The sequence below is a fragment of the Eschrichtius robustus genome, chromosome 2, assembly GCF_028021215.1.
Source record: "Eschrichtius robustus isolate mEscRob2 chromosome 2, mEscRob2.pri, whole genome shotgun sequence".
Lineage (NCBI taxonomy): Eukaryota > Metazoa > Chordata > Mammalia > Artiodactyla > Eschrichtiidae > Eschrichtius > Eschrichtius robustus.
This window is the reverse complement of record NC_090825.1, coordinates 101,709,932-101,736,778: the sequence shown is the minus strand read 5'-3', so window position 1 is coordinate 101,736,778 and position 26,847 is coordinate 101,709,932. Positions and strand designations below refer to the sequence as shown.

At 43.2% G+C, this 26,847-nt stretch overlaps 1 protein-coding gene across 2 annotated transcripts; it reads left to right on the top strand.

The window, feature by feature from the left end:
* The first annotated feature begins 2,694 nt into the window (after positions 1 to 2,694).
* PPIC (peptidylprolyl isomerase C) lies at positions 2,695 to 16,653 on the top strand. 2 transcript variants are annotated; one of them, XM_068535770.1, is made up of 5 exons: positions 2,695 to 2,899; positions 9,186 to 9,299; positions 9,761 to 9,854; positions 12,746 to 12,930; positions 16,008 to 16,653. In XM_068535770.1, exons 1-5 carry the CDS (start codon positions 2,783 to 2,785, stop codon positions 16,134 to 16,136), a joined length of 639 nt encoding a protein of 212 aa, XP_068391871.1. In that variant the 5' UTR covers positions 2,695 to 2,782; the 3' UTR covers positions 16,137 to 16,653. The 2 variants fall into 2 exon arrangements, with proteins under 2 accessions (XP_068391871.1, XP_068391870.1); XM_068535769.1 differs by lacking the exon at positions 16,008 to 16,653 and adding an exon at positions 13,762 to 13,929.
* Positions 16,654 to 26,847: the final 10,194 nt, after the last annotated feature.

Sequence of the window (26,847 nt, the reverse complement as noted above, 5' to 3'; positions counted from 1 at the left end):
TTCACATGGTGTCTTCCTCTGTGTGTCTTTGTCACTCCTCTTTTTACAAGGACACCAGTCATATTGCAGTAGGGCCAACCTACTCCAGTACTATCTCATCTTAACTTGATTACATCTGCAAAAAACCCTATTTGGAAATAGGGTCACATTCATAGATACTGGGGTTTAGGACTTCAACGTACCCTTTTGGGGGCAAAATTTAATCCAGAAAACAAGGACTCACCCTATTGTCACTTCTTTTTGTACTGAAGGTCCTGGCCGTGCAATAAGGCAAGAAAAAGAAATAAAAGGTATAAAGATTAGAAAGGAAGAAGTAAAACTGTCATTATTCATGAATAATATAGTTGTCTCTGTAGAAAATCCTAAATAATTCACAGATAAAATATTAGAATTAATAAGTTTAACAAACTGGTCTATTCAAGATTAATAAACAAAATTTATTTTACTATGATGTAATACCAAAAAACAGGAAAATATGTGTTTAAAAAGATATAATTTATAATAGCAAAAAACAAAAACCAAACACCTTGAAATCAATCTAACATAATATGTGTAAGACCTTATGAAATCTTACTGAGAGAAATTAAAGAAGATCTAAATAAATGGAGGAATATGACACATTCATAAACTGGAAGACTCAATATTACAAATATGCCAAGTCTTTCCAAAATGATGTATACACGCCATGCAATTCCAATCAAAATCCCAGTTTATGGAAACTGACAAGCTGATTCTCAAGTTTATATGAACACAGAAAGGGTCAAGAATAGCCAAAAATCTGTTGAACAAAGTGCTGAGACTTGTACTACTAAATATGAAGACTTACTATAAGGCTATTTTCATTAAGACAATGTGGTATTGGCACAAAGATAGACAAATATACCAATGGGACAGAAAAGAGGGCCCACAAACAGACGCATGCATGTAGAGACACTTGTTCCATGACAGAAGTAGCATTACAGAGCAGTAAGTAAAGAAGACACTTTTCAATAAATTATGCTGAGACAAGTGGAATTCATATGGAAAAAAAAATTCGACCCCTAGCTTGTGCTATGAACCAAAATAGCTACACCCAAAAACGTGGATGAATTTCACAAACAAATTTGAGCAAAAGAATACATAAGATTCCATTCACACAAAGTTAAAACAAAACTAAACCATATTGGAAGAAGTCAGGATTGTGGTTAATTTAGGGAGAAGAAAGTGTTAGTAGTTGGGAGTGGGTACAAGAGGAGTTTCTAGAGAGCTGGTGAATATTTCATTTCTTTAGATGGGTGGGGTTCTAGCTGCATTTGCTTTGTGATAATTCGTTGATTTGTACATTTACATTTTGTGCACTTTTCTTTATTTGTATTAATCTTCCCAATAAAATTTTTAAAAAGTAGACACATTCACTCACTGAACAAATATTTATTGAGGAATCACTATACACCAGACATTGTACTAGATCTGAATCAAAAGGAATAAATACAGGCATAAGCCCTCTGATATCCTTAGCTTGCTACGAAAGGGGGACTCCCTCTTTATGTGGAGTGGAGGTGATAAGGAAAGCCATTAGATCCTTCACTGGGCTGAAACATCAAAATAGTTCAGAAGTGTTCTGCCCAACCCTCAAAAGTGGTGGTTACTCTTTGTATACACTGGAAGGTTCCAGGGTAATTTGAGATCTACACTTAGTTATATATAGGAATCCTATCTGCTTACCCAAGTAAAATCTTGTCTCGAAAGTCATGGCACTAGCCCCTAAGAAAACCAAGAGAATACTATTATTAATTTGCAGTTAATTTTGGAGCTATTACACTAAAATAAAAAAGTTCTTTGAAGTTCTAATGCAAAAAGCATTGAGTTTTAAAACAACATTGTCCTGATTATAAAATACTTACATGCTCAATGTAGAACATCTGGGAAATCAGAAAATTACAAAGAAAACAAAAATCTATTATTCCATCACCATAGCTACTGTAAATGTTTTGGTACATTTCTTTCCATTTTTAAAATGCCTTTATAGATTTATTTTCACAGTTGACATCCGAATTTCTATGTGATTTTGCAAACTGAGTTTTCCATTTAAAAATATGAGCATTTCCCCATGTCATTAAATAACTTTCCTAAACATAATTCTTAAGTTTGTAAAAATTATATCCCCAACTTGAATCATCTCAATGAGAGGCCATTCATCATGCGTAATCGAGTCTAAACATCCGGGGTCCCAGAGTTCTGAGAGGCGTCCAAAACTTAGCTAAAGCCTCTGATGGAACATTGGAACTTGGCAGGCGCGACGGAGGCTGCTCCAAGGGCAGCTGCGGTCACAGACCGGGACCCGTCCGCAGAGTCCCCAGCCCTGCGGCGCGCAAGCTGCCAGGAGGACCCGGAGCCCGGAGAGTCCTCGGCTTTCCATCAGGTTTAATACGCGTCTACACTGTAAGTTCCTGGCGATACCCCAGCGCGCACCTCTCAGCTCCCGGGTCCGGGCCGAGCCCGCCGCACCCGAGCAGCGCTGGCTCGCTCCGGATGCCGGCGCCCAGAGCAGCCTCTGCGTGGTTGGATTCGGCTGCGCCCTCCGTGGCGCGCCTCTCCGAGTCCCTAGCTCGGGTCGCTGGGCTGAACTTGGGAGGAGGCGCCCTAGGTTCCGGGCCTGCCCCGACTGCCCCATCCCCATCACCCTCGCCCCCCCCCCCGCCCCGAACCGGGAGCGCGCAGGCGCAGCCGGCCGAGAGTCCCACCCGCGGTCCCGGAACCTGCGGTTGCGCCCGAGGCGCTGCCCCCGCTGCCACCGCTCACGATGGGCCCGGGTCCCCGGCTGCTGGTACCTCTCGTGCTTTGCGTGGGGCTCAGCGCTCTTGTACCTTCTGCGGGAGCGTCAGGCGTCCGCAAGCGAGGCCCCTCGGTGACGGCCAAGGTGACCGGGCGGCGGGCAGCAGCTTCCCCTCGTGCTGGCCGAGGGGATGGGAGAGCTTTGGGGACTGGAACCTCAGGGTCAGGGGCAGCGAGGAGGGGGCTTCCCGGGCGCAGAGGACGGGAGGCGGCCGGGGGGCTAGGTGGCAGGAGGCTGCCCGCGCGCGGGGGGGCCGCGCTCTCCCGGGAGACTTTGGGGGCGCTGGGCCGAGTCCGCCCCCGCCGCCGGCTGTCTGAACTTTGCCTGGGAGTTGGGAGAAGCTTCCGGAACCGGCGGGCCCTTTCTTCAGGAAGGAGACCGCTGAGTACTTCCTTCGCCTTGGCGGGGACTAGGGAATAGAAGCAGGAAGAACGCGGGAGGGACGGGGACGGGCGGAGGAGACGCGTTGCGAGCGGAGCGGTTGCAGCTGGGCCGCCTGCCGCGGGTGTCACCTGACCTGGCAGATCCCAGGTCCAGCCCCTGTCGCGGTGGGGTCGGGTCAGGCGTTACGTGGCCTTGCTGAAATCAAGGGCTAGCCTCCTTTTCCTGTTCTTAGGAACGACCGTCCTCCCCGGGGAGGGAGAGGTGCGCTTTTCAGACTCTGGCGGCTGGTGGGGACGGTGCTAGCACGGCACAGGCGGCTCCTGTATAACTGAGGCCAGCCTTTTGATCACGATTGGGGGGTGGGGTGGGGGTACATCTGCCATAGACTGGGTCTTTACAGCTTCAGGTCTTTCCCCACCATATTTAGCCAAGGTTAGAGGATAATGGGAGGGTACAGGGAGAGATAGAGGGAGGGAAGGAGGGAGGGGATGATTTGGGGCCCTTGATGACCACTTCTAGAAAACCCACTGGCAGGAGTGTCTTGGAATCTGGAAGGAGGGGCAGCTGCAGGTGGCCCTAACAATCGGTCCGGTGTCTGCTAGTAGAAATGATACTGTTGGATGCTTAAATCCTCTACCACACAACCCACCGAGGAGGGGGGAGGACAAGGGGCGGGGGAGGTTCAGCCCAACATCTGATGTAGCCTAAGAGTGAACAGAAAGGCCGTGCTACGGGGTATGTGTGGTGATAAACTGACCTTGCTGGCTTTGATCACTGATTCTCCTCCCAGCCCCTTGATCTTTGGGGCTTATCTAGCTTTGGGAAACGGCTTATACAAGGCCACATAGCTGAAGGGGGGAAGTGGGGGGGTTCTTCCAATCTGCAGATACTATTTGGGTCTCATGGGATAAGCCTTAAACATAAAATTCATAAAGTGATGAAATGATGAAGGAAATACACCCGGAAATAGATTGGGTGACATTTAAAAATACCTGAAGGGTAAAAAAAAAAAACAGCCTGGCAAAGACTTAGGAGGCAAAGGGAACTGCATATGCAAGGCCTCCAGACAGAAAAGCCATTGTATGTTCAGAGGATGGAGAAGGGACGGTGTGGCTTCAGCCCAGGGATGAGAGGGGGAGTGGCCTGAGATGAGGTTAGGGGGTGAGCAGCAGCAAGATCAGGTAGTGCCTTCCGGGCCACAGTTCGGAGTATGGGTTTTAAGGCAATTATTCTCATAATTTGAAGTCTTATTCTAAGTGCAGTTATAGCTGCTGAAGGGTTGTAAGCATGGAATTGACATGATCTCATATATGCTTTTAAACAATTACTGTGGTTGTTCAGTGGAGAGTGAACTTGGGAGGTCTTCAGGGCTCCAGGTCAGAATCTGGATGGTGGTGGCTTGGATTAGCGGGGGTAATGGTGGAAATGGGGAGCCAGGGAGGGACTAGAAATCGACTTTTGAAGTGTAACTAACAGGACTTGCTGACTGTTTAGATAAGGGTGGGAGAAAGGGGGTAGGACTGTCAGATGAAATACAGGATGCCCAGTGAGATGTGAATTTCAGATATGCAACGAATAATTTGTTAGTGTGAGAACGTCACCTATAGTATCTGGGAACAGGCTTACCTGGGAAGCTTTTAGACCTACCAGTGCAGAGACCACCCCAGAGCAAGTAATCAGTAATCACAGTCTCTGGGAGTGTGGAGCTGCAGTTGGGAACCTCGAGGAGAGGGAAGGAAGCTGGTGGCTGCAAGAGGGGAATAGTTGGGACATCTTCGCCCCAAGTCCAGGGTGCTGTCACTGAGGGAGTTTTCACGCACTCTACTTTTGGAAGAGTCACTCAATGTATCTCCTTTTTTCCCAGCCCATTTGTCATTACGTTCTAAAAACTGTGTAGGCATGTCCTTCCACAGTTTCAACTCTGTTGAATTACTTTTTCAGCGGACATTTTAAAACAACTAATCTATTGGAAAGTGGAAACGTTAAAAAATGATTTCTCTGAGTGTGGAAAAGTAGATTAATTGGCCATCACTCTAGTGTATTGTTTTCCCCAGCAGTCTTTACCTTTTCCTCTGATTTTGTTTAAAAACAGGAATCTGTAAATGAGAGGTGTGAAGTGCTATTCCCCCCAGAGCCCTTTAATGGCACTCACCTTGTCCACGAATCCTGCTGCCAGCTGCCACCTCAGCCTCCTGCCCAGCCATGGAGCCTCAGGTTGGGGCTCCAGCTCACTGGTCTCAAAATCCACCGAGTTAGTGTTTGCAGCCCCGCACTTTCCAGCAGATGCCATGGGCTCTGTGCAGGGTCAGGCCCTGAGACTGTAGAAAATAATGCTGCCATCTTTCCAGCTGCACTCATGTCACAACTTGCTGGCACTTTCTGCAGCTCTTGGAGTGGCCAAGGGGCTTCAGCTGGGGTAACAGCAAGTTACCTAATGTCTGAGGCTCCTCCTCTATTCCATTTCTATTTCCTCTGTAAGTGGAAAGGGAAATAATACCTACCTGCAGGGTTTTGCATATTAGATGTGCTAAAGCATGTAAAATGCTTAGCCCTGATTGAAGTTCCTGATTTAAGAGGTCAATTGTTAGTGTTATTTGTGTTATCTTATTAATCCTCCTGTGGCAGTGCAGCCCTGAGAGGAATCATCATCTGGGTACAATGAGGAACAGGAGCTCAGAGTTGCCCAAGGTCCCATGGCCAGTTAGTGGTGGAGCTGGTTTGAGAACAGTTTCCTGGACCTCACAGCTCGTGTACTTGGTGTCTTCCCCAGTTACTTTGGAAATGGAAGCAGGATTAACCCTACAAGGGTTTGGGGCAGGCTATGTGAGTGCCTCTTGCCTCTTCCCCTGTCTCTCCCCACCTCCAGTGCCCTGTAATTTTTTTAAAAATAAATTTATTTACTTATTTATTTTTGGCTGCGTTGGGTCTTCATTTCTGTGTGCGGGCTTTCTCTAGTTGCAGCGAGCAGGGTCTACTCTTTGTTACAGTGTGCGGGCTTCTCATTGCAGTGGCTTCTCTTGTTGTGGAGCACAGACTCTAGGCATGTGGGCTTCAGTAGTTGTGGCTCGCGGGCTCTAGAGCACAGGCTCAGTGGTACATGGACTTAGTTGCTCCACGGCATGTGGCATCTTCCCGGACCAGGGCTCGAACCCGTGTCCCCTGCATTGGCAGGCAGATTCTTAACCACTGCACCACCAGGGAAGTCCCCCCGTAATTTTCAAATGACTTTCAAGGGCAGCCTCAAGGGAAAAACGGAGTGACTGAGGGGCCAGCTCCTGAAGTGCAACATGGAATTCAAGTGCCACCTTTTCCAGGAAGCCTGCCCTGATCTCCACAGATAATCATCACCTCTAACCGTGACATTTTATCTGTACATATCTTCTTGTAAAACCTGACTTCCCATTATATTATAGCGAGTATCTGTGTGCTTTCTCTTCTGTGGGAGGGTAAGCTCCAGGAGGGTAGGGACTTTGCAGCCCCACCCCTTGTCTAGCACGGGGCCTGTTCCCAAGGACACGCAGCAAAGTCACAGATGATCTCAGGGTGAGAGGGTTTGCCTGGCAGCCACCCTGGGCCCACCTTCACCCTCTGTCTAGGTGTGTGTGCGCCCTGGTCCTCATTTCGTATCAACTGGCATTGAACTATTTAGCATTTTTTGAGTACCTGCGTGAGCTGACGCTGGGAATCTAAAAACACCGTTTCTACCCCTTAAGGGTTCCCTGCCTAGACAGAGCCATATTCATCATAAATCGCAGTCCAAGTGAACACAGCCTCAAATTGAAATTTTGTCTTTCATGCTCCTAGTGTTGCCTAACAAAAGCTGGATCTCTTAGCTGGCATCCTTCCTTTGCCTCTGGAACTGGTGAGAGTCTCCCTTGCCAGCCGGTTGCGGTCAGAAGGGCTGTGTTGCTTCTCTGCACATGGATCATTTTTCCTGCCTCAGTACTTTGGTCCCAGAAAGAACTGCCCATCCCTGTCCCTGGAGGCTGCTCCCCTCCTTCCAGGCCTGCCTCCCATCACACCTTCGCCAGGATGCCTTCCTTCAGCCTTAACATTCCTCCACAACAGTGGGTGTACAGTGTTCTTGGGGCATTTGTAACCTGGGGCCTTGTGCTATGGTTGTTCGTTTACTTGGCCTGTTTACATAAGCTCCCTTAGGACAGGGGCTCCCTCCAGTAGCTTGTACCCTCACGCTGCCTTCTGCATGGATCTTTGACAAGTACTTGTTGACAATAAGATTTGATTTCATCATTTCCATTAGAGTTAGGGAAACTCTGCTATATTTTCTTGCCATCACGCATGAAGTTGAAGGATGTTGTGGTTTGGAAAAAAAATCACATTAATATGTGTGCTAGGCTGCGTGTAAGAAAATAAGATTTTTACTGAAGAGTTACGCTGGGTGACAGACACTTTTTCTTCATCTTCTTATGCTGCCCTCCCACATTTGATTCTCTTTGCTGTTGAAATGTTCACAGGCTTTATTTCCTCTTCTTTATTTTAAAAGTCTGATAGACTTTTCTAGTGTCTTATACGGTGCTTCTTTATGATTACATACCCAATTCTTGTCCCGGTGCTGCTTCATTATTGCCTGTTATTGAATTTACTCCTTGGTTCAGAAATCCCTTTGGAGAACCTGCTTCTCTTTGACCCCAGCTCTGCACGCTGGGCTCCTGTGGGTGTTAATGCAGCTTCCTGAATTGTCCTACTCCACTGCACTGCCCAATCTCAAGGGCACCGTCTTTTGTGCATTCTATGAAGTTTTACCATATAAATAATAATACAGTCTTTGCTGCTTTGGCCATGTAAAATTGCAAAATACCACATCATCCTGTGACAGACGTCCTGATGTATTGACAGAAGCTCTTGTCTTGAACTAGAGCTTGACAGTCTTTACTTCGTGATTTTTCTAAACTGTACCACATCTTTTCTCTTTGACAACCCTTCTTATATTTTTTAAAGCCATCTCTTGAATGTCTTTTTTACCCATTCAAACAGTAAATTGGTTCGTATAATCTAAATTCACTAATAGAATGCCCTTTGACTCCATGGCCTTTTCAAGCATTCTATCTCAAAATCATCTCAACACAGTGATTTGTGAAGCAAGACGTTTGTAATTTCACTTCAGATGAAACAGTAAAAAAACAGTCCAAGAGAGCTTTTAAAAGTTTATCTGCAAAAAAAAGTGACTCACTTCCAGATGTGTGCTTGCTCTTTTCTGTTCTAAACTGTTGTATATGTGCAACTTTGGGGACATGATGACTGAATTTGGTGTCTGAGTTTACAGGGTAAATGGTTCTGTCAGGACCTGAGTGTAATGTTTGTTGTACTTTGGGTGCAGCTGTGGCCCTGGTGCCTTAGTGTGTCTGCACGTGAGTGGCAGGCCTTCTGGAGGAGTGTTGTGTGTTGTGATAATCTTTCACGGTCCCCTTGACAGCAGATGTCTACTCAGCACTCATTGGGAATTTAGCACTGCTCGAAGTTACAAAAAAATAAATCTGGATGGTTAGACTGTTTCTCTCCTCACCATTTTTTTTCCTCCTGCCAAGACTGGAGAGCATTACCTCTCAGAAGACCAACAGTCTCCACTCTAACCTGTGTCCACAGAGCTAGGAAACAGGAGGCCAGAGCAGTGCTGGTCTGGGTTGTGGAGGGGAGAGGAATTCTTGAAGACATTACTGGCTGACTCTGACAGTATTGAGTCCAACTTTAAACCCAGTTCCTAGTACAGTGCCTGGCCTAGAGGTGGTGCTCTGTAACTGTTTGGTGAATGAATATTTGTGAGTGAAATGCACCCACAAGATGGTTTCAGAGCTCCTTTAATTTATATCATGCTCCTTCATAAAATAGCTCCTTCATGCTCCTTTATAAAATACTGGTGGGCAGGGCCCTTGCATGTGGATCAGTTCTCAGATTATCATGCTCCCTTACCTTGTATTGTGGCTTTTTCACATTATAACCTTCTGCTCTGCCTTTCAACCACACGCAGGTCTTCTTTGATGTGAGGATTGGAGATAAAGATGTTGGCAGAATTGTGATTGGCCTCTTTGGAAAAGTTGTGCCCAAGACTGTGGAAAATTTTGTCGCTCTGGCAACAGGAGAGGTATGTCTCAGTTTTATTCCCTTTAACTGCACAGAAGTAGATCTTCCTTCTTTTAAGCCAAACGTAAAGATGTATTCTGGGAAAATAAGTATTAAATTAGTAGATGAGATGAACTTGAGACATTTAGCAATATTTTACTTTATTTTCCTAGAAAATCGCTATTCTTCAAGCCCTCAGTTTCCTCAGGGTTCTAGAAACTGACAGGAAACAGTCATCAAGTGAAAATGCAGACTTCTCTCTTTTTACTTGTGCATGTTAATACTTTACCTCTATAGTTTATGTATTTACTTTTCAGTCAGCTAATGATAAATTTCTATCAGTAAATTATTGCAGGCACCTCATCTAGTTCTGTAGGTATTTCGTGTAATTTTCTCATTTTGTCATTTCCAGATAAACACTGGGGTTTATATTACAGTATGGGTTATATCTACTTGTGTATTCAATTGACATAATCTCTTTAGAAAGGATATGGATATAGAGGAAGCAAATTTCATCGCGTCATCAAAGATTTCATGATTCAAGGAGGAGACTTCACCAGTGGAGATGGCACTGGCGGTAAAGTTGTCTCTAATATTTTTCCTTTCCTGCTTACCCAGGTGAAACCTAAGGTTAAGATGATGTATTTACCCAGCATATTGAATTCCCAGATTTAAGGAACAAAGTCATAAAGACAACCAGACTAATTTTTCAAGAAGGATTGAGTTGGGGTAGGGGGCCTTATCTAACAAAATCTTGGTAGGTGTGAATGAGTGAGGCCTCCTAATTTTTAACAGTATTGCTTTGGTGTTCATTATCTTTCCTTAGTGGAGATATATTCATTTAGTAGGCTGTTTTGCAGTGCTTAAGATCCTAGACTTCTGGTATGTAGTAATACAGAAAGATGTCTGTCATAGCAAGGAAAGGTAGACTGAAAAACTGTGTACCCTGGGGTGGCAGCCAGCTGCAGACGTGCATGTTGGTGGAGGGGGTCTGGGGACATCATGCCAGAATGACGAGGCTGGTACTTAGGTGGCAGGATTATAGGTGAATTTACCTCCTTCTTTCAAAATTCTTTCATTTTTATTGTCAGCTTTTTCAATAATAAAAAAGTTAAGTAATAGACAAATTGTCAAAATTACAGTATACATTAATTTTTATCAACAAAATTAGAATTCTGTAAAATACAAATAATTCGATTTATAGAGTTTCAAGTATCTCTGAGCTTATTGTTTCTCATTGAGGATTCCAGCTACCCAGCTCCCTGGACTATTTTTCCTCAGAAATGTAGTGAGTTCCTGAGCACACACACACAGTATATAACCACACAGAATTTAAATTTACTTCAGGTTTAAGATTTTTAATTCAGCAAATACTGGTTTTGGTGGATATTAAATTGCTAACTTTTTAAAGAAACAAGCCATTTTCAAGCACTATTGTTAATTTTATGTTTATTGCAATTTTTTAAATAACAAAATGGGTGCCATTCAATGTTTGGATTTGCCAGACACTTCAGGAGGATTACTTTGAGTCCCTGCAGAAATGCTGCCGGGTATGGGGATGTAGAATGGAGCACAGGAACATGTTCAGGTTACTTGGTTTCCTGGGGTTGGTGAGGATGCTGAGGGTAGCAAGCCCAGCTGCTGCAGAGCTGGGTCTCGGTGGAAAAGCCTGCAGCTCCAGTACGGGTCCCCTCAGGACTGGCACTCCACCGCCCTGCCTGGGGCCCAGCAAAGAATGGTGATGGAGCTCTACTGTGTCCTCTTTCCTGTGCCCCTCTCTCTCTCTGCTTTCCCTGCTCTGTGTGTGTGTATGGGCTCCCATGAGTTTTGTAGATAGGACCTTTTGGATCATTTAAATTTAGCCTAGACCTCTCTATAGGCAAAACTTTCCTGCCAGGCCACCTCATATGTCACTTACCAACCAGCTATAAATGGCTTGCCTTTGGTATCCACTTCTGGTCCTTCTAACTGAGCCAGGATTTTTTTTTTCTTGGTAAGATGAATTATATTTGATCTAGTCTACAAAGAAAAAAAAAAACAGTCAGGTTTCCTTAAATTATTAAATATTGTATTAATTACTCAGATAAATATAAGACAATTACAAAGGAGTGAAGTTTTTAAAATATCTAGTTATTCATTCAAAAGCCGTATATTGCAAGATGTAAACACCTTAAGAAGGAAGATAATTAGGATTCACAAAATGTCCTTACTAATTCCTCTACTGCAACACTTTCTAGATGTCGTGTTTTAAAAGTTAACTACATTAGCTATGAAGAAGTTTTGGTTGTATATAAATGAAGAAAAACACCTATGTGAGACCCAAGGCTTAAGGAAGTAGAATTTTTGCCTGGTCCTTCACAAGTACTGCATAGTAAGAAGGAGATAACACAAGAGCTAACTGAGCCAGGACTTTAAGGTTGGCCACCAATGGATAAGGAGCCCTGCAGTGGAGGAGGTGGGTGTGACAGGCACTCAGGGTGTTGGAGGATGGAGCAGATACTTTCCATGGTCTGTACTGTTGTTTTATAGGAAAAACGTGTTCTGCTCTCCCTGCTGCTGTGCTTGATCTCCAGCCCCCATGCCTGCCTTTGGTTCTTCCGTTCAAGGTTGGCTCCCTGGGTGCTGCCAGTTGCTGTGACCCTCTGTATCCTGATGAGCCCTGAAGTCATCAAGCCTGATGACTTCCAGGCTTACGCTGTTGTTCTCAGTGCTGAGGCTCTTCGTGCTTAGAGAACCAGAGTTAGAGCCAGAAGTTCAAGTTCTACTCTGCTGTTTTCAAGTTTGCTAACCTCTGTTTCCCATTCAAAATGGGAAAGAGAAAACCTATTCTATAGGATTGTTGTGAGAATTAACTAAGGGTGTAGATTAAGTGCGTTTTGTACTCTGGTTGGCTGCAGAGGTAGGAGTGATCCAGGACAAGTGACCTGAACCTCAGGACAGAGGTGGAGCCACTAGGTTGGCTTATCCACCTTTCCATTGGGCTTCACAATGTCATCCTGACCTTCAGTTCCTTCTCATTTCGGAGTGAAATCACTGACTTGCTTGTTCAGGGTTTGGGTCTTGGTTTGAGGCCAGAGGGCATCCTCCCATCTTGTGTTATACTTAAGGCTTTTGTTTATTTGTTTTGGTCTCTGATGCCCTGTTTCCTTAAGGAGTTAATTTTTTTTTTTTAATTTTTTTGGCCGCGCTGCGCGGCATGCAGGATCCTAGTTCCCCAGCCAGGGATCTAACCCGCGCCCCCTGCAGTGGAAGCATGGGATCTTAACCACTGGACCTCTAGGGAAGTCCCCATTAAGGAGTTAATTTTATCCTCTGCTTTATATCTCCTTATATTTGACCATCTTTTCCCCATCCCCACCTCCTACAGGGTTCTATTAACCAATCTACTCAAACCTTATATTCCCCTTTGAAGAATTTACTTTCATAGAACATCTGTTGTCTCTCCCCTTTTTGTTTTGTCTCACTCAGGTATAAGCATTTATGGTGAGACATTTCCAGATGAGAACTTCAAACTGAAGCATTACGGCATTGGGTGGGTCAGCATGGCCAATGCTGGGCCTGACACCAATGGCTCTCAGTTCTTTATCACCTTGACCAAGCCCACCTGGTTGGATGGCAAACATGTGGTATTTGGAAAAGTCATTGATGGAATGGTAACTTGATGTATTATTTTTTCTCATTCAAAGATTTATAATGAGAGTACTCGTAGTGATTTAATCTCCAAATGTGCTTGTTAGAGAGCCATAATTATATGCTGACTGGCCTCTTCAAAGGTGAATAAATTATATATGGTGTGGTATTTTTAATTGTTAGGAGCATTGGGGCAGAAGCTGGGGTCTTGACAGGGAGAAGTTGAGTACTTAATTCATCTCACACTTGAAATAAGTGGAAACTCAAATAAAATCCCATATGTACATACAATGAAATATTATTCAGCCTTACAAAGGAAGGAGATCCTGTCACATGCTACAACATGAATAAACCTTTGGAATGTTAAAGAAAATAAGCCAGTCACAAAAAGGCTGTATGATTCCATTCAAATGAGGTATCTAAAGTAGTCAAATACACGGGAACATAAAGCAGAATGGTGGTTGCCAGGGGCTGGGGGGATGAGGAAATGGGGAGCTAGTTTCAGTGGGTATCTCTGTAGATCTTCAGTTTTATAAGATGAAAAAGTTCTGGAGTTTAGTTGCACAATAGTGTGAATATGCTTAAACTAATGAACTGTACACTTAGAAATGGATGAGATGGCAAATTTTATGTTATGTGTTTCTTACCACAATTCAAAATAAAATATTTTTAAAACCCCTGAGCCCCATGTGGTTTAGTACAGACACAGTCACCTTCAATGACACACGGTATAACAACCAAAATTCCTAAAGAGAGTTCAAGTTTATGCTGCTGTGTCTTAAAGAATATCAAAGGGGTCCAATTCATAATCCATAGAAAGACTTCTTAAAATCCTCATTCTTTTCCATTCCCAGCATTTCTCCTCCTTAGCAACTGCCCAAAGATGCTCTTCCAGCTCTTCAACTGGCAACTATAAGGTCTGCCCGACACAACCCTGGACAATCCTCGGTTCCCTTCCCTCTTCCACATTTCATTGTTTGTTTTCATGTGAACTCATTCAAGTGTAAACAAACCAATCATGCTCGTTGCAGTTCTTCCACAACTTCTACCTGTTATTCTGATTCTACTCGACAAAAGGCCAGGAACTGAGCCGGCTGACTCAGAACCTCCGTTACAAGGCAAGGAGGTGTTCAACCAGAGCTGTCAAATAATTCTCATTAGCAAGAGGGATGAAAGGCAAACGGGGTAGATACCTATCACTTAATATATCACTTTAGGTCCCATCACAGTGAAGGACGTGCCTATATTTTCATAAGCCTCAATGTCCTCAAAAGAATCTATTCTTAAATGGTAACGAATCCTAGCACTCCTCAAGTCTCTTATTGAACTTTGCTTTTTAAATGCGCTAAACGTAGACATGCATGTGTTAAACCAGTTTGGAGCTTCAACCATTGGGTCTAACCAGTTTCTAAGTAGTTTAAATGTAAACTGATTCAAACATTTGTTCAATGAGTATTTTTGAATACAACATAATGCTAGGCTGTAAGAAAAATGAAGAGTATGCATTTGGGGCTTTCTTCTTCTGGTCATGGTTTCTCTTCTAGTCTTCTGGATCTTATGTCTTGGTGCCCTGGTGTACCAACCTCCTTCCACCACTGGTATGCATCCTGGGAGATCTGCTGCCTGGTCTTAGACAAACAGTCTTTAACATTTTATGAGTCATAAACTACTTTGAGAAACTAGTGAAAACCATAAACTTTCTCTCCATAAGAAAAAAAAAAGTGTGGTGTTTCATATAGTTTCAAGGAATTTTCAGGATCTCCTGACTTCCATCCCCTGACCCTCCAGAGATTGTCTGGGTAGCTTTATTAACACTGGACCTCACCCCAGGCTTACAGAATCAGAACCTCCAGAGGTGGGCCCGCGAATAAGCGTGTTAAAAAATTATTGTAGGGCTTCCCTGGTGGCGCAGTGGTTGAGAATCTGCCTGCCAATGCAGGGGACACGGGTTCGAGCCCTGGTCTGGGAAGATCCCACATGCCGCGGAGCAACTGGGCCCGTGAGCCACAATTACTGAGCCTGCGCGTCTGGAGCCTGTGCTCCGCGACAAGAGAGGCCGCGATAGTGGGAGGCCCGCGCACCGCGATGAAGAGTGGCCCCCGCTTGCCGCAACTAGAGAAAGCCCTCGCACAGAAACAAAGACCCAACACAGCCATAAATAAATAAATAAATAAAATTTAAAAAAAAAAAAATTGTAAAATATACACAACATAGAAATTTCCATTTTAACCATTAAATAAGCAGTATTTAAAGTGCCACAGGTAATTCGGATGTGTAGCTGCTGCTTTAGGTACACATGTGCACATATGAACCCACACACACAATCAATTTAGAAATATATATTATTGATATTATTAGAAGAGTGCTGGTCTATTATCTTAAATTAACCTAAGTCAGCCAGAGACTGGATTAGCTGACACCATGTCCAAAGCGCTCAGAGACTTTGTTGCTATTTTTGTTTCAACCCTGTTTGGGAAACTCATCAGAAGTCCACTTGCCTAGTCCTTGCCCACTATGTGACATAAGTTAGTCCGTGAGCTTGCGAAGCCTTCTGGAGTAGAGAAAGGGGCCTTTTACACCACTGCAGCGTTGGGGTTACATTAGTACCAGACTCAACCTGTAGATTACTGGCTGGGGTCAGCTTTAAAATGGGCAAACCCAGAACTAGCTCCACTACTAAATCTGCTTTCTGGCTCATTTTCTTATGCCTAGACCTCTTATAGAGTGGAGCTGAAATTGTCTCAAACTCCATGTTAACTGTTAAGCTGGGTTGTAAGAAGTGAATAGAAATACTTTTCATTAGAGCTAGATGTTTGCAAAAATATCTAATTTTTTTAGAATATAAAATGCTAATAAAAAGAAGAGAGGAAATACACAAATATGCTCTCTGATTAGCAAGCTCGTGGGTAAATTTTATTCTGTTATATATAAATTTCCTGACTAAATTTTCCATAGTTATCTTGCATGGTTTTTGTAATTATAGAAAAAGCAAAAACAACTTATTTCCCTCTAGGGCTTTCAGACTTCACATTGATTTTACCTCTTGATCAGCACAGTTGCTGGTCAGAAGTGATCCATGGGTCTACTTTTCTCTCACCAGACAGTGGTCCACTCCATAGAACTGCAGGCAACCGATGGGCGTGACCGTCCACTCACCGACTGCTCCATCATCAACAGTGGCAAGATAGATGTGAAAACACCCTTTGTGGTAGAGGTCGCTGACTGGTGATACAATTGGCAGAAAACAAAGAAGAACACGCTCTGCCAGGGTGGTGTGTGTGTGTGTCTGTGTGTTGATTCTTAAAAGTTACTCTTTTGCTTTGTTTTTTAACTTTATTCTATTTTCTACCCCGGATCACAGGAAGGTTATAGAAAGCAACCACTCAAAGTTTAGTTAGCATGAATTTTGGTAAATCACTTGTTTAGGGACTTTGCATTTAAAAGACACATCCCTTTCCTCCAATGGTGCTGTTTTTAAACTAGAAAACTTTGTATTGGCTATTTTCTTTTGAAGAACACAATCATTTCTTTGCTGGATTAATTGTGACCCCCCCCAAATTGAATGATGCTGAAGATTTGTCTGAAAAAAGATGGGAACAAGAAGTTTATTACTTTGTATTCAAACAGAAATTCTTTTCAGGTAAAGGGAGATTTGATTAGTATTATCTGATATATGTCACAGGGACTTTTACCTGATGAAAGGTGCTCTGGTATTCTCTATATTAAATACTTTTTATGTAGATCAATTATTTTTGCAAGACTTTTTTTTAACCTGAAGTGCTTTAAAACAAAAAGTAATGTACAAAATATATGCATTTTAATGTTAATAATGAAAGATTAGCGAGGGTTCTGTAAGTCAAAATATTAGCACAACTGGATCATTTGGGATGGGAATGCACAGAAATGACGCCCAACCATATCCCAAATACTTGAGCTGATTATTCACTAATTTTTACTCAGTGTAACATGTTTAGAAAGTTCCCTTGAGTCCAGTTGCAACAAAAAGGAGTCTTTCTTCACTTACATAGTGGGGATGAAGATTCGGGCTGTACTTAAACTAGATGGGAAAGTAAAATCTTATTGGTGGGGCCTTGTTGTAACATACCAGAGTGTGCCTGATCTCTGTTCAAATGGGAGTGGTAGTTGTGAAACGGCCCCATTGCTTCTCCCCAAAATTACATCTCTTGAGCTGTATTCTAAGAAAACCGCTTCAATGAGAGATGAGATGAAATGAGCATTCTTACTGCTGATAGGGGTGTTAATTGCTACAATCCTTCTGAAGAGCATTTTGTTATTTTTTTCCAAAAAAACTTTATTAAAGGCCTTTGCTATGCCAGGTACCAGTTTTGAGTTTGGGGAATACAACAGTGGACAGCGAGAAAAAGGCATCATGGAACTTACATTCTAGTGATGAAGACAGAATAAATGAGGTAACAAATAAAAGGGTGTTGACACTGTAAAGAAACCACACCAGGTTTGCTGGAAAGGCCCAGGTGAGGGAAAGGGGTGCTGTTTGGGTGGTCTCATGCGGGGACATCTGAGCTGAACTCTGAGGAGAGAGAAGCGGCGGCTGTCAGGCCAGATCTGTGATCCAGGCCTTCCAGGCAGAGAGGGGAGAGATAACACGAGGGTCCTGAGGTGGAATGCGTGGATTCCAGGGCAGAAGAGAAAGCCAGTGTGCTGCAGCTTGAGAGGTCAGAGAGTAAGGCTGATAATGGAGCATTTGGGGCCTGGGGTGCCAGGGCAGAGCTCTTCTTTTATTCCCAGTACAGTGGGGAGCTATCGGGTTTAAGTTGGGGGGGCCATGATGTGATCTGCATTTAAGACTATTTTGTCTACTATGAGGAGGACTTTTATAGGGGGTTAAAGTACTTACCAGGAAACTCAGAACATTCGCATCCTTTGGAATCCCGCTCCTGGGACTTTGCCGTAGACAGTGATCTGAACTTGAAAGCGTGACAATGTTATGGACAGTCTGGCAACCAGTCCCCCTTGGTCCGGAGATGGCCACCTGTTTTCTTTGAGGAATCACACCATCCTTTCAGTCATTTCTTATCCTTAGGGTGGGCTGACCCTACAGATGGGTACATACCTGGCCTGGCAAACTCATTCATTAACTCACTTGATAAATATTAGATGCTGGAGAGAGCTGCAAACGAAACTGCCAGCCCTCGTGGTTCCCATGGAAGGAGACAAACAATTCACACATATACCACGTGAATATATAACAGAGCATGAGGTAGTCATAAGTCTACAAAGAGAAACAGGGAGAGAGACTAGAGAGTGAAGAGGTGATCAGGGCAGTCCCTGAGTAGAGCCTGAAGGAAGTGAGAGGGCAGCAAGCCATGGGGACATTGGGGGAAGAGTGAGCAAGGCAGAGGGGACAAGAGCAGTGGCCCTGGATGAAGGGCAGACTGGTGGGTTCAAGAAACAGCAAAGGGTCCAGGTGTGCAGAGTGAGGGTGGTGGAGGAGTCAGATGGGAGAGGTGGGAAAGGGAGCAGGGGGTCCTATAGGCCAATCGGAACATTCCGTTGTCCTGGCCCCAGTGACAGGCTCAGAGTTACATGTTTGACCCCAGTCATATCAGTGAGCTTCAACTGTGGGAGTTCTGCTGGAAATGCTAGGACAGAGCTGCTGTTTCTTATGGGAAGAGGTAAAGCAGCAGGCGTGAGAGTGAAATCAGCACAAAGGGAAGCTGGTCCAGGAGATGGAAGATGGAATCCTGAAGACACTGCTGAGCCCCTAAGTCCAGCCATGCCTGAAGCCAATCTCTACCCCGAGCTTTTTAATTACCCAAGCTAATACAGTTCCTCTTTTGCTTAAGCCAGGGTGAATTGATTTCTTGTGACTTACAACCTAAAGTCTTTGTCTAATACAGCAATATTGGAAAAGTTTTATGTATAAAGATGTGAATTGCAGAATTGTTTATGATTGAAAAATACTGGAAGCAACTTGAATGTCCCAAAATGGTTATAATGGAGTAGTATGCATTCATTAAGACTGATGCTACAAAACTTAAGAGTAACGTGTTTTAAAGAAAAAAGTAGAAATTCTGTTTGCAGCACGATCTCAATTATGTAAATACATTCTCATAAAGCAAAATCAACAAAATGTAGATTGACGTATAAACAAATGCAAATGGTGGGATTTTTAAAACTTATGTTTATATTTTCTTTACTTTTTTGTCTTCTAATTTTTTTTCTAGAGTGTATTTCTTTATAATACAATACTTAGGAAAAAACTTATTAAAAATTTTTTTAAAGGTAACACAGGAGGAAATTGGAAACAAATGTCCTCATACATATAAAGTGCCTTAAGTTTCAAATGTCAGAAAGCACATAAGCCATTGCTACGCCTCCATGCATAAGGACATGTACTTTTTACCATATTTGCCATCAAGCTTTTTCATTAGTATGAGCATAATGAGATCTCTCTAGTGATAAAGCAAAAATTGGTTCATTTTGGAAGTGCTGAAATTCTGAGACCACTAGTGCACAGGTATAGCAAACTGTCAGGGTGTCTGTTATCCCAGATGATCAATGAGCTAACGTCACCCCCCTACTAAAAGCAGTTTATCCTGAGGGTCAGGCTGTATACTAAAAACATCAGCAAACTGATAACTACATATAAACTATTGCTTTATAAAAAGGTCTATGTGTTCTGCAAAGGCTTTTGAAATAAACAGCTCACTATTTTGCCAATCATGCTGCTAAAAGGACACATACGTAGCAAAGGGTGTGTGTGGAATCACAGGAAAATTACACTGGCTGCTACCACCGCCATGCCCACATTATTATAATTCAGTCTTGAATCACTTTAATAAACAATTTAAACATTTTGGTATCCTTAGCCACAAGTTGTTTAATTCTAAGTGCTATTTAGCAATTTTCTGGAATATCAGATAAGAATTTAGTAAGATTTATTCTTGGGTCAGATTAATTAGAATGACACTTGCAAAATTATTGGCTACTCCATTTCTGATGAGTTTTTAGAACTCAACCTCATTTTTTAGTTCAGCTGTTTTGAATTACATAAAGACAAAAATATGGCAAGGATTTTATAGCAGGAAAAGGATTTGTTTTTGTTTTTCAACATTTCTATAATTCAGGCAGCTGAAGAAATCTTTGATCTCGAAGGCTTAGAAATTCAAAGCCCCCTCAAGGCACTTTTTTTTTTTTTTTTTAAGTAAGAGAAAGTAAAAACATTATTTGTAATGGAAAATTTTGGTGCTGTTAAGTACATAACGGCTTTTACTTGTCTGCAGTTCATCTCATGGACTTGATTTTGGCCAAGTCTAAGTGTTAGGTGTGATACAGCATCACCTGCTTGGAGATTTGCTAGTGTTACTGATATTCTAGAGTGATGGAAAAACAACTGGCACTGATGCAGAATTAGAGTGACTAGTCACAGAAGTCCCATCGGGGGGGGGAAAAAAGTCCATCTGACACATAGTAAGAGTCAAAACAAAATACATTACAAAATCCATAAATGGAATTGTAAGCCCATCACTAGTTTCATCAGAATGCTCGGGAGTCACAAATTTGGAGGATTTGGAAGGGACTCAACAGGCCAATATCCCTTCTATTGCCTACTTCTAAAGTTTTATTAGAAGTCTTGTAAGTTTCCACATCCATTACTTTTTTCAGAGGGTGTGAAGGACTTTCTTCCTGAAGCACACTGGGCCTTTAAAGTGCTATTAAAACTATGGTCACCATCTGTCCTAGGTGGTAAATATTATGTCCTGTCACTTCGATAGATATCTCAATTTGAAAACCTGAATCTTTTTCTTCCAACCTGGACACAAAACACAGATCTCCTTCCTGTGCCTCTTCTGGACACCAAGACCTACACTGGGACAGAATGTCTTGAGGAGAGGAGTAAGAACTGGTCAGCCTGGAGCAGAGAAAGTCAAGACTTGATTTATCCTGGAAGTACAGCTCTCTTATAAAGACCTAAGGACTTTTGACTTGCCTCCAAGCCTGTACAAGCTGCTCTCTCTGCCTAGTGAGCCTCCGCCGGGCTATCTGCTCCCTGCCACTCTTCAGGACTCAGTACCTGGGATCCCTCCCTCGACGAGCCTTCACTGGAAACTTCCTCACACCGTGTTCTAACTGCTTACTTCCTGGGTGTCTCCTATCTCCTCCTCGGACTGGAAGTTGCTCTCGGCCAGGGATTAGATCACACTCCTCATCTCCCCCCGAGACAGTGTTTCACGCATAACTGATGCTCAACAAGTATGTTCAGAATCGGTAACCAAAAATAATCCACCTACAATTATACTATGAGGTATTTAAACTCTCTCAGGACTAGGAATATTGTTAAACATTGGCCTTTGCCTTTTGACTGTTTCTACTCTTTTTCAAAGACTGTTACCTTTTTCAAAAAAAATAAACTTTTCCTCTTTATTTTCTGAGTTGAGGTTAGAAGGGCGTGATAGAAGTAGACTGGCAAAAATGATGTGGGTGCCAAACAGGAAAAGGAAAGCCCCAAGTGGTGGTGCGCCTTCAGTGGCAGTGTCCGTGGTGAGTGGCAGCTGCCTTGGGTGACACACCATGGTCATGAGCGTGCCAAGCTGCTGGCAGTTGGCGAGGCCCAGGCCTGAGCTGAGCAGTGTGGATTTGACCCGAGAAGTGATGAGAAACCACTCTCTCTCGAGTCGTAAGTACTGTGGAAGTCATGGTATCCACTTTGGAAACCTTTACACTTGAATCCTCATTTGTTGGGCGATTTATGTGGTTCAATGAGAAAACTGCACCATCACATGGCTCCGCCACATGTAAACCCAGTTAGGTAATAACATGATGCCCTTTGTGATCAAAGTCACAGGTTTGCTCTCTGTGCTTGGCTTTGTTCCTGGCTACAGAGCATATTCCTGACCCTCGTGAACAAGGCACGAAGTTAGAAATAGTTCAGCAGCATAAATCTATCAATCACCACAATGAGAAAAGTCTAGCTTAGTTTCCTTCTGCTGGTCAGTCAGTGTTGCACCTAGTTCTGCTTCCATGCAGCTGCAGACACTGGGAACTGTTTGGAGGATTTTTTTTAATTCATGTTTTCAAAAATTTCATGCCTGATAAATATAAATGGGTATAAACAAACAAAATAAATCATTATTTGTCAATTATACCTCAATAAAGCTAAATAAAATAAAAAAATAGATCAAATCCCTCCTGTCTAAAACCAGTCAATTGTTTCCCATTGCACATAGGCTATAAGCCAGACTCTTGAATGCCATGTCCCAAGGAGGGCCCTGTGGGATCCAGTCCCAGCCCTCCACTATCCTCTACACTCACCCCTTTCCTTGGGGACCCTGACTGAAGCTCTCTCCTTGGTTGGGCTTTGGAACCTTCTGGTGTCTCTGTGACACCCTCTCCCTTCCCCCATTCTTGCCAGTTAATTCCTCCAACATCCTTTGTCTCTACTTCAATGTCACTAACTCAGAGAAGGTTCTCGACCTGCCCAAGCCTAAGTTAGGTATATTCCCTGCACATAAGTAAACCTCCTTATTTTTCCTTTATAGCATGTAACACACTTTATAATGACACATTTTGGGGCATATTTACCCATCTAATATCACATTATTCTATAAGTTCCATGAAGTCAAGGATTCTAGTTTACTCAGATTCACATTTAAAGATATCAATGATTTAGAATGACACCATGATGCCTTCTGTGATGAAAAAGAATTACCATGATACCAGATATAAAAGCTTATGTAAAAGAAGATAATTTCTATGGGTAAGATACCTCTTATCTTTTACTTCATTTAAAATACCTTACTGGTTTTGTTGAGTTTCTGATGGGCTGGTGTCTTAAAGGTATTATCAGCCTTCTGCAGTAACCATCTGGCATTGTTTGATTTTCTGCCCACTCCTCCTAGAAGTAGTGAGGTTTTTTTTTAATTAAAAAAAGTTAAAATATTTTTAAAATGTGCAACATGAAGGGTTGCGCTTCTCAAACTTTATTGTGCATCAGAATCACCTGGAAGGCTTGTTAGATTTCTGGGTCCCATTCTCCGAGTGTCTGGGGCAGGGCCTGAGAATGTGTGCTTCTAACAAGTTCTTGGGTGATGCTCATGCATCACCTTGGTCCAAGGTTCCAACTTTGAAAACCACTGCCCTGAGATGTCACAAAACCATGGTTTTTAATCACTGAATTAGCTTAGTAACTCATTTGTAAAGGACAGACGTTTAAGAAATCATTCAAGCCATCACCATTCTATGTATCAAACTGGTGAGCAAACTTTAGAAAACCACTGTTTCAGAACAATCAGGAGGTAATGAATCATTACGCAAACCTGGGAAGATGTTAGCACATCCTGATTGCAAGGTCGTTCACTCCGCAAACGTTTCTGAAGGCCCTGCTGTGAAGTGTGTGGCCAGCTCTGAGGGGCCTGATGGGAACACAGGCTGCAGGCCACCCACTCCTTCAGCAGCAATTCTGGGATCTACTCCCGCACCTCCCCACCCCCACTGAGAAACAGGGTAAACAAGTCGCTCGCTGCCCCTGCCCTCAGGGAGCTCATGCTCTTTGGAGGGGGAGAAAGACCTTAAACAAATCAATAGCATATTACAGACGGTGGTAACTGCTATGAGAGAATACGAGTGTGCTATGATAGAATAATGGGGCAGGGTGAGAGTTGGGGTGCCACATAAGATTGGGTGACGTGGAGGGGCTCTTGGAGGAGGGGACATCTAAGTTGATGTGAGAGTGGGCCAGTCTTCTGATGAGAGGTGAGAAGGGTATTTCAGGCAGAGACCAGCAGGTTCAAAGGGCTTAAGTGAGAACCAAGGTTGGCAAGTCCTGGGAAGAGAAAGACCAACGTCGCCAGTGAGATAAGTACCAGGAAGAGGAGGGCGAGGAAATTGGGAGAGGGTGGCAGGGGTTTCGATTTTAAGTGGGGATGGAAGCTACTGGATAGTTTTGAGCAAGAGTGACATGATCTGACAGACATGTTAAAAAGATGGCTCTGGCTCTCATGTGGAGGATGGATTAGAGTAAAAGTGGAAGCAGAGAGACCTGGGAGGAGGCTGCAGCTGAGAGCACAGAGCTTGGTTTAATCAAGGGAGACGCGAAAGCACTCTGATTTGTAATGTAGTGTAGAAAGATGAGCAACTGTCACAATACTAGTTCTTTCCGACCTGAGTTATTCATGTGTTGTTCAAAAATGCACATAAATACCAACAGTTCTAACGTGAGGCTGACGGGGGGCGGGGGTGGATTAGCCTGAACTGTGGGATCAACAGTGCAAATCCTGATCCCCTTTATTAACTGGTGGCCTTAGTCAAGCTATCTTGCCTTTCTACTTTCATTTTTTTCACTGTAGAGTGGAAAAATAAGAATACATACCTCAGAAAGATGTTGTGAGGCTTCAATGGGATAATCTGTGGATAGAACTTAGCCCAAATGAGTGCTTTATCATGTTAGCTACTTATTAGTCACTCCAATCTTTGCTTTCTTCTTCTATAAAGGTTTGTAAAAGCTTTGTCCAGTTATAGTGGGATGAAGTATGAAAAGGCTTAGTCTCACAACATGTGGCGCCCAGAGGAGCTCACTACGTAAGAGCCTCTAAGTGAAGAGAATATCAGGGCTGGAGACACTGTTGATGGCACCATGGCTGATGTTAGAGTAGAAGAAGACAAAGTGTTTCACATTTTATGGGTCAGATTTACAATTATACTCCGAGAATATAAAACAAAATTTTCTACAGTCAATTACATGTACTCCAAAGGCTTAACATTTCAATGTACCCTCCTCCCCCTCACACAAAAATAAATACTTCTTCACCCTCATCACCAATCCAGACCGTCACTCTGCATCTGTATGGACAGAAAACATAAATGTTGCAGAATTTTCTGTTTTGAGTTAGTGTCTGCTACTTCCCTGGGTTTCTGCTGCTGAATTCAAAATCTATAATTATCATCAAGGATGAAAACCAAAACAAAGCCAAGATGAAAGTGATTGCTTTGAAGCTGAGTAGAGAGACTGGAGAAGATAGTCCTAATCACTGAACTCTACATCCAATTCAGTTAAATGGAGACATTCCCTAGTAAATGGCCAAAAATTTCAGAAAACAAGGATTTTGTCTCTATTCTTTATTTGTTTAAAAAAAATTTATTTATTTATTATTTTTGGCTGCATGGGGTCTTCGTTGCTGCGCATGGGCTTTCTCTAGTTGCAAGTGGGGGCTGCTCTTTGTTGCAGCGTGAGGGCTTCTCATTGCGGTAGCTTCTCTTGTTGCAGAGCACGGGCTCTAGGTGCACAGGCTTCAGTAGTTGTGGCTCGCGGGCTCTAGAGCGCAGGCTCAGTAGTTGTGGCGCACGGGCTTAGTTGCCCCGCGGCATGTGGGATCTTCCGGGACCAGGGCTCGAACCCGTGTCCCCTGCATTGGCAGGCAGATTCTTAACCACTGCACCACCAGGGAAGCCCTCTATTTTTAGATAACTAATACCATGCCTTAGTGCAGCGAGAAATCTCAAATGCATTTCACTGAATGAGTGGATGAGTAAATGAATATATATTCACATAGGGTGTCTATTGAAACCACTACCCAAACTTGTCTGTCATCCTTGCTGCTTCTTCAAAGAGTCCTGCTATAGACTGCTTGTGTCTGCTCCCCCCACCCCCTCCTAATTCATATGGTGAAAACTAATCTCCTATGTGATGATGTTTGGGGGTGGGGCCTTTGGGAGGTGATTAGGGATAAGTGCCCTTATGACAGAGGCCCCATAGAGATCCCTGGTGCCTTTCCCGCCATGTGAGGACACAGTGAAAAAGAGAGCCCCTTACCAGACACCAAATGTGCCAGTGCCCTGATCTTGCAATTCCCAGACTCCAGAACTGTGAGAAATAAATGTTTGTTGTTTATAAGCCACCCAGTCTATGGTATTTTTGCTACAGCAGCCAGAATGGACTAAGACAAGTCCCTCCTCCCCATGGCCACATGCAATACTCTGAGAGTTGAATTGCTGTTCTTTTCATAGTAGATTCTGCAGGAGGTAGGAAAACCAATAATCACCAAAGAAGGGGAGTTCATAAACCATCTCTCACATCCCTCAAACAGTGGTTCCTAACCTGCACGTGTATCAGAATCAACTGAGAAGTTTCTCTAAGTACCCAAGGACAGACCCCAGCCCAGATTTATTGATTCAGAGCTTTAGGTGATTCTGATGCACATCTCTGGTTTAGAACTATTGTTTTAGAATCTCAGAGGTTGCCAGGGATACGAGAATAGCACCTGGTATGTTTGCCCAAACTCCTCCTGCACCCTAGACAAATATCACTAATTGGTTGCTATACTCTTACTCACTGAGCCTGTATTCACTCAAAATCCTTTTCTTTAAAAAGCTTTTTTAAAAAATTGCAGTGAAATTACACGACATAAAATTTACCATTTTTTACGTGTATAGTTCAGAGGCATTAAGTACACTCACACTGTTGTGCAACCATCATCATCCATCTTCAGAACTTTCTCATCTTCCCCAGCTGAAACCCATTGAACGCTAATTCCCCATTTTCCCCTCCCCGAAGCCTCTGGCAACCACCACTCTATTTTCTGTTTCCATGAGTTTGACTATTCTCGGTACCTCAAATAAGTGGAATCATACAGTAGTCATCCTTTTGTGACTGGCTTATTTCACTTGGCATAATGTCTTCAAGATTTATCCATGTTGTAGCAGGTGTCAGAATTTCCTTCCTTTTTAAGGCTGAATAATCCACTGTATGTATAGACCACATTTTATCCATTCATCCATCAGTGGACACTTGGATTGCTTCCACCTTTTGGTTGTGAATAATGCTGTCAAAAACTTGGGTGTAGAAATAACTGTTCGAGTCCCTGTTTTCACTTCTTTTGGGTATATATCCAGAAGTGGAATTGCTAAATCATGTGGTAATTTTATGTTTAATTTTTTTAAGAACTGCCATACCATTTTCCACA

Bases quoted from the DNA above. Each gene is read 5' to 3' on its own strand.
- PPIC (XM_068535769.1), top strand. From the start codon at position 2,783: ATGGGCCCGGGTCCCCGGCTGCTGGTACCTCTCGTGCTTTGCGTGGGG. The intron at 2,900-9,185 runs GTGACCGGGCGG...AACCACACGCAG, and splicing joins GCCCCTCGGTGACGGCCAAG to GTCTTCTTTGATGTGAGGAT. The intron at 9,300-9,760 runs GTATGTCTCAGT...TAATCTCTTTAG, and splicing joins TCGCTCTGGCAACAGGAGAG to AAAGGATATGGATATAGAGG.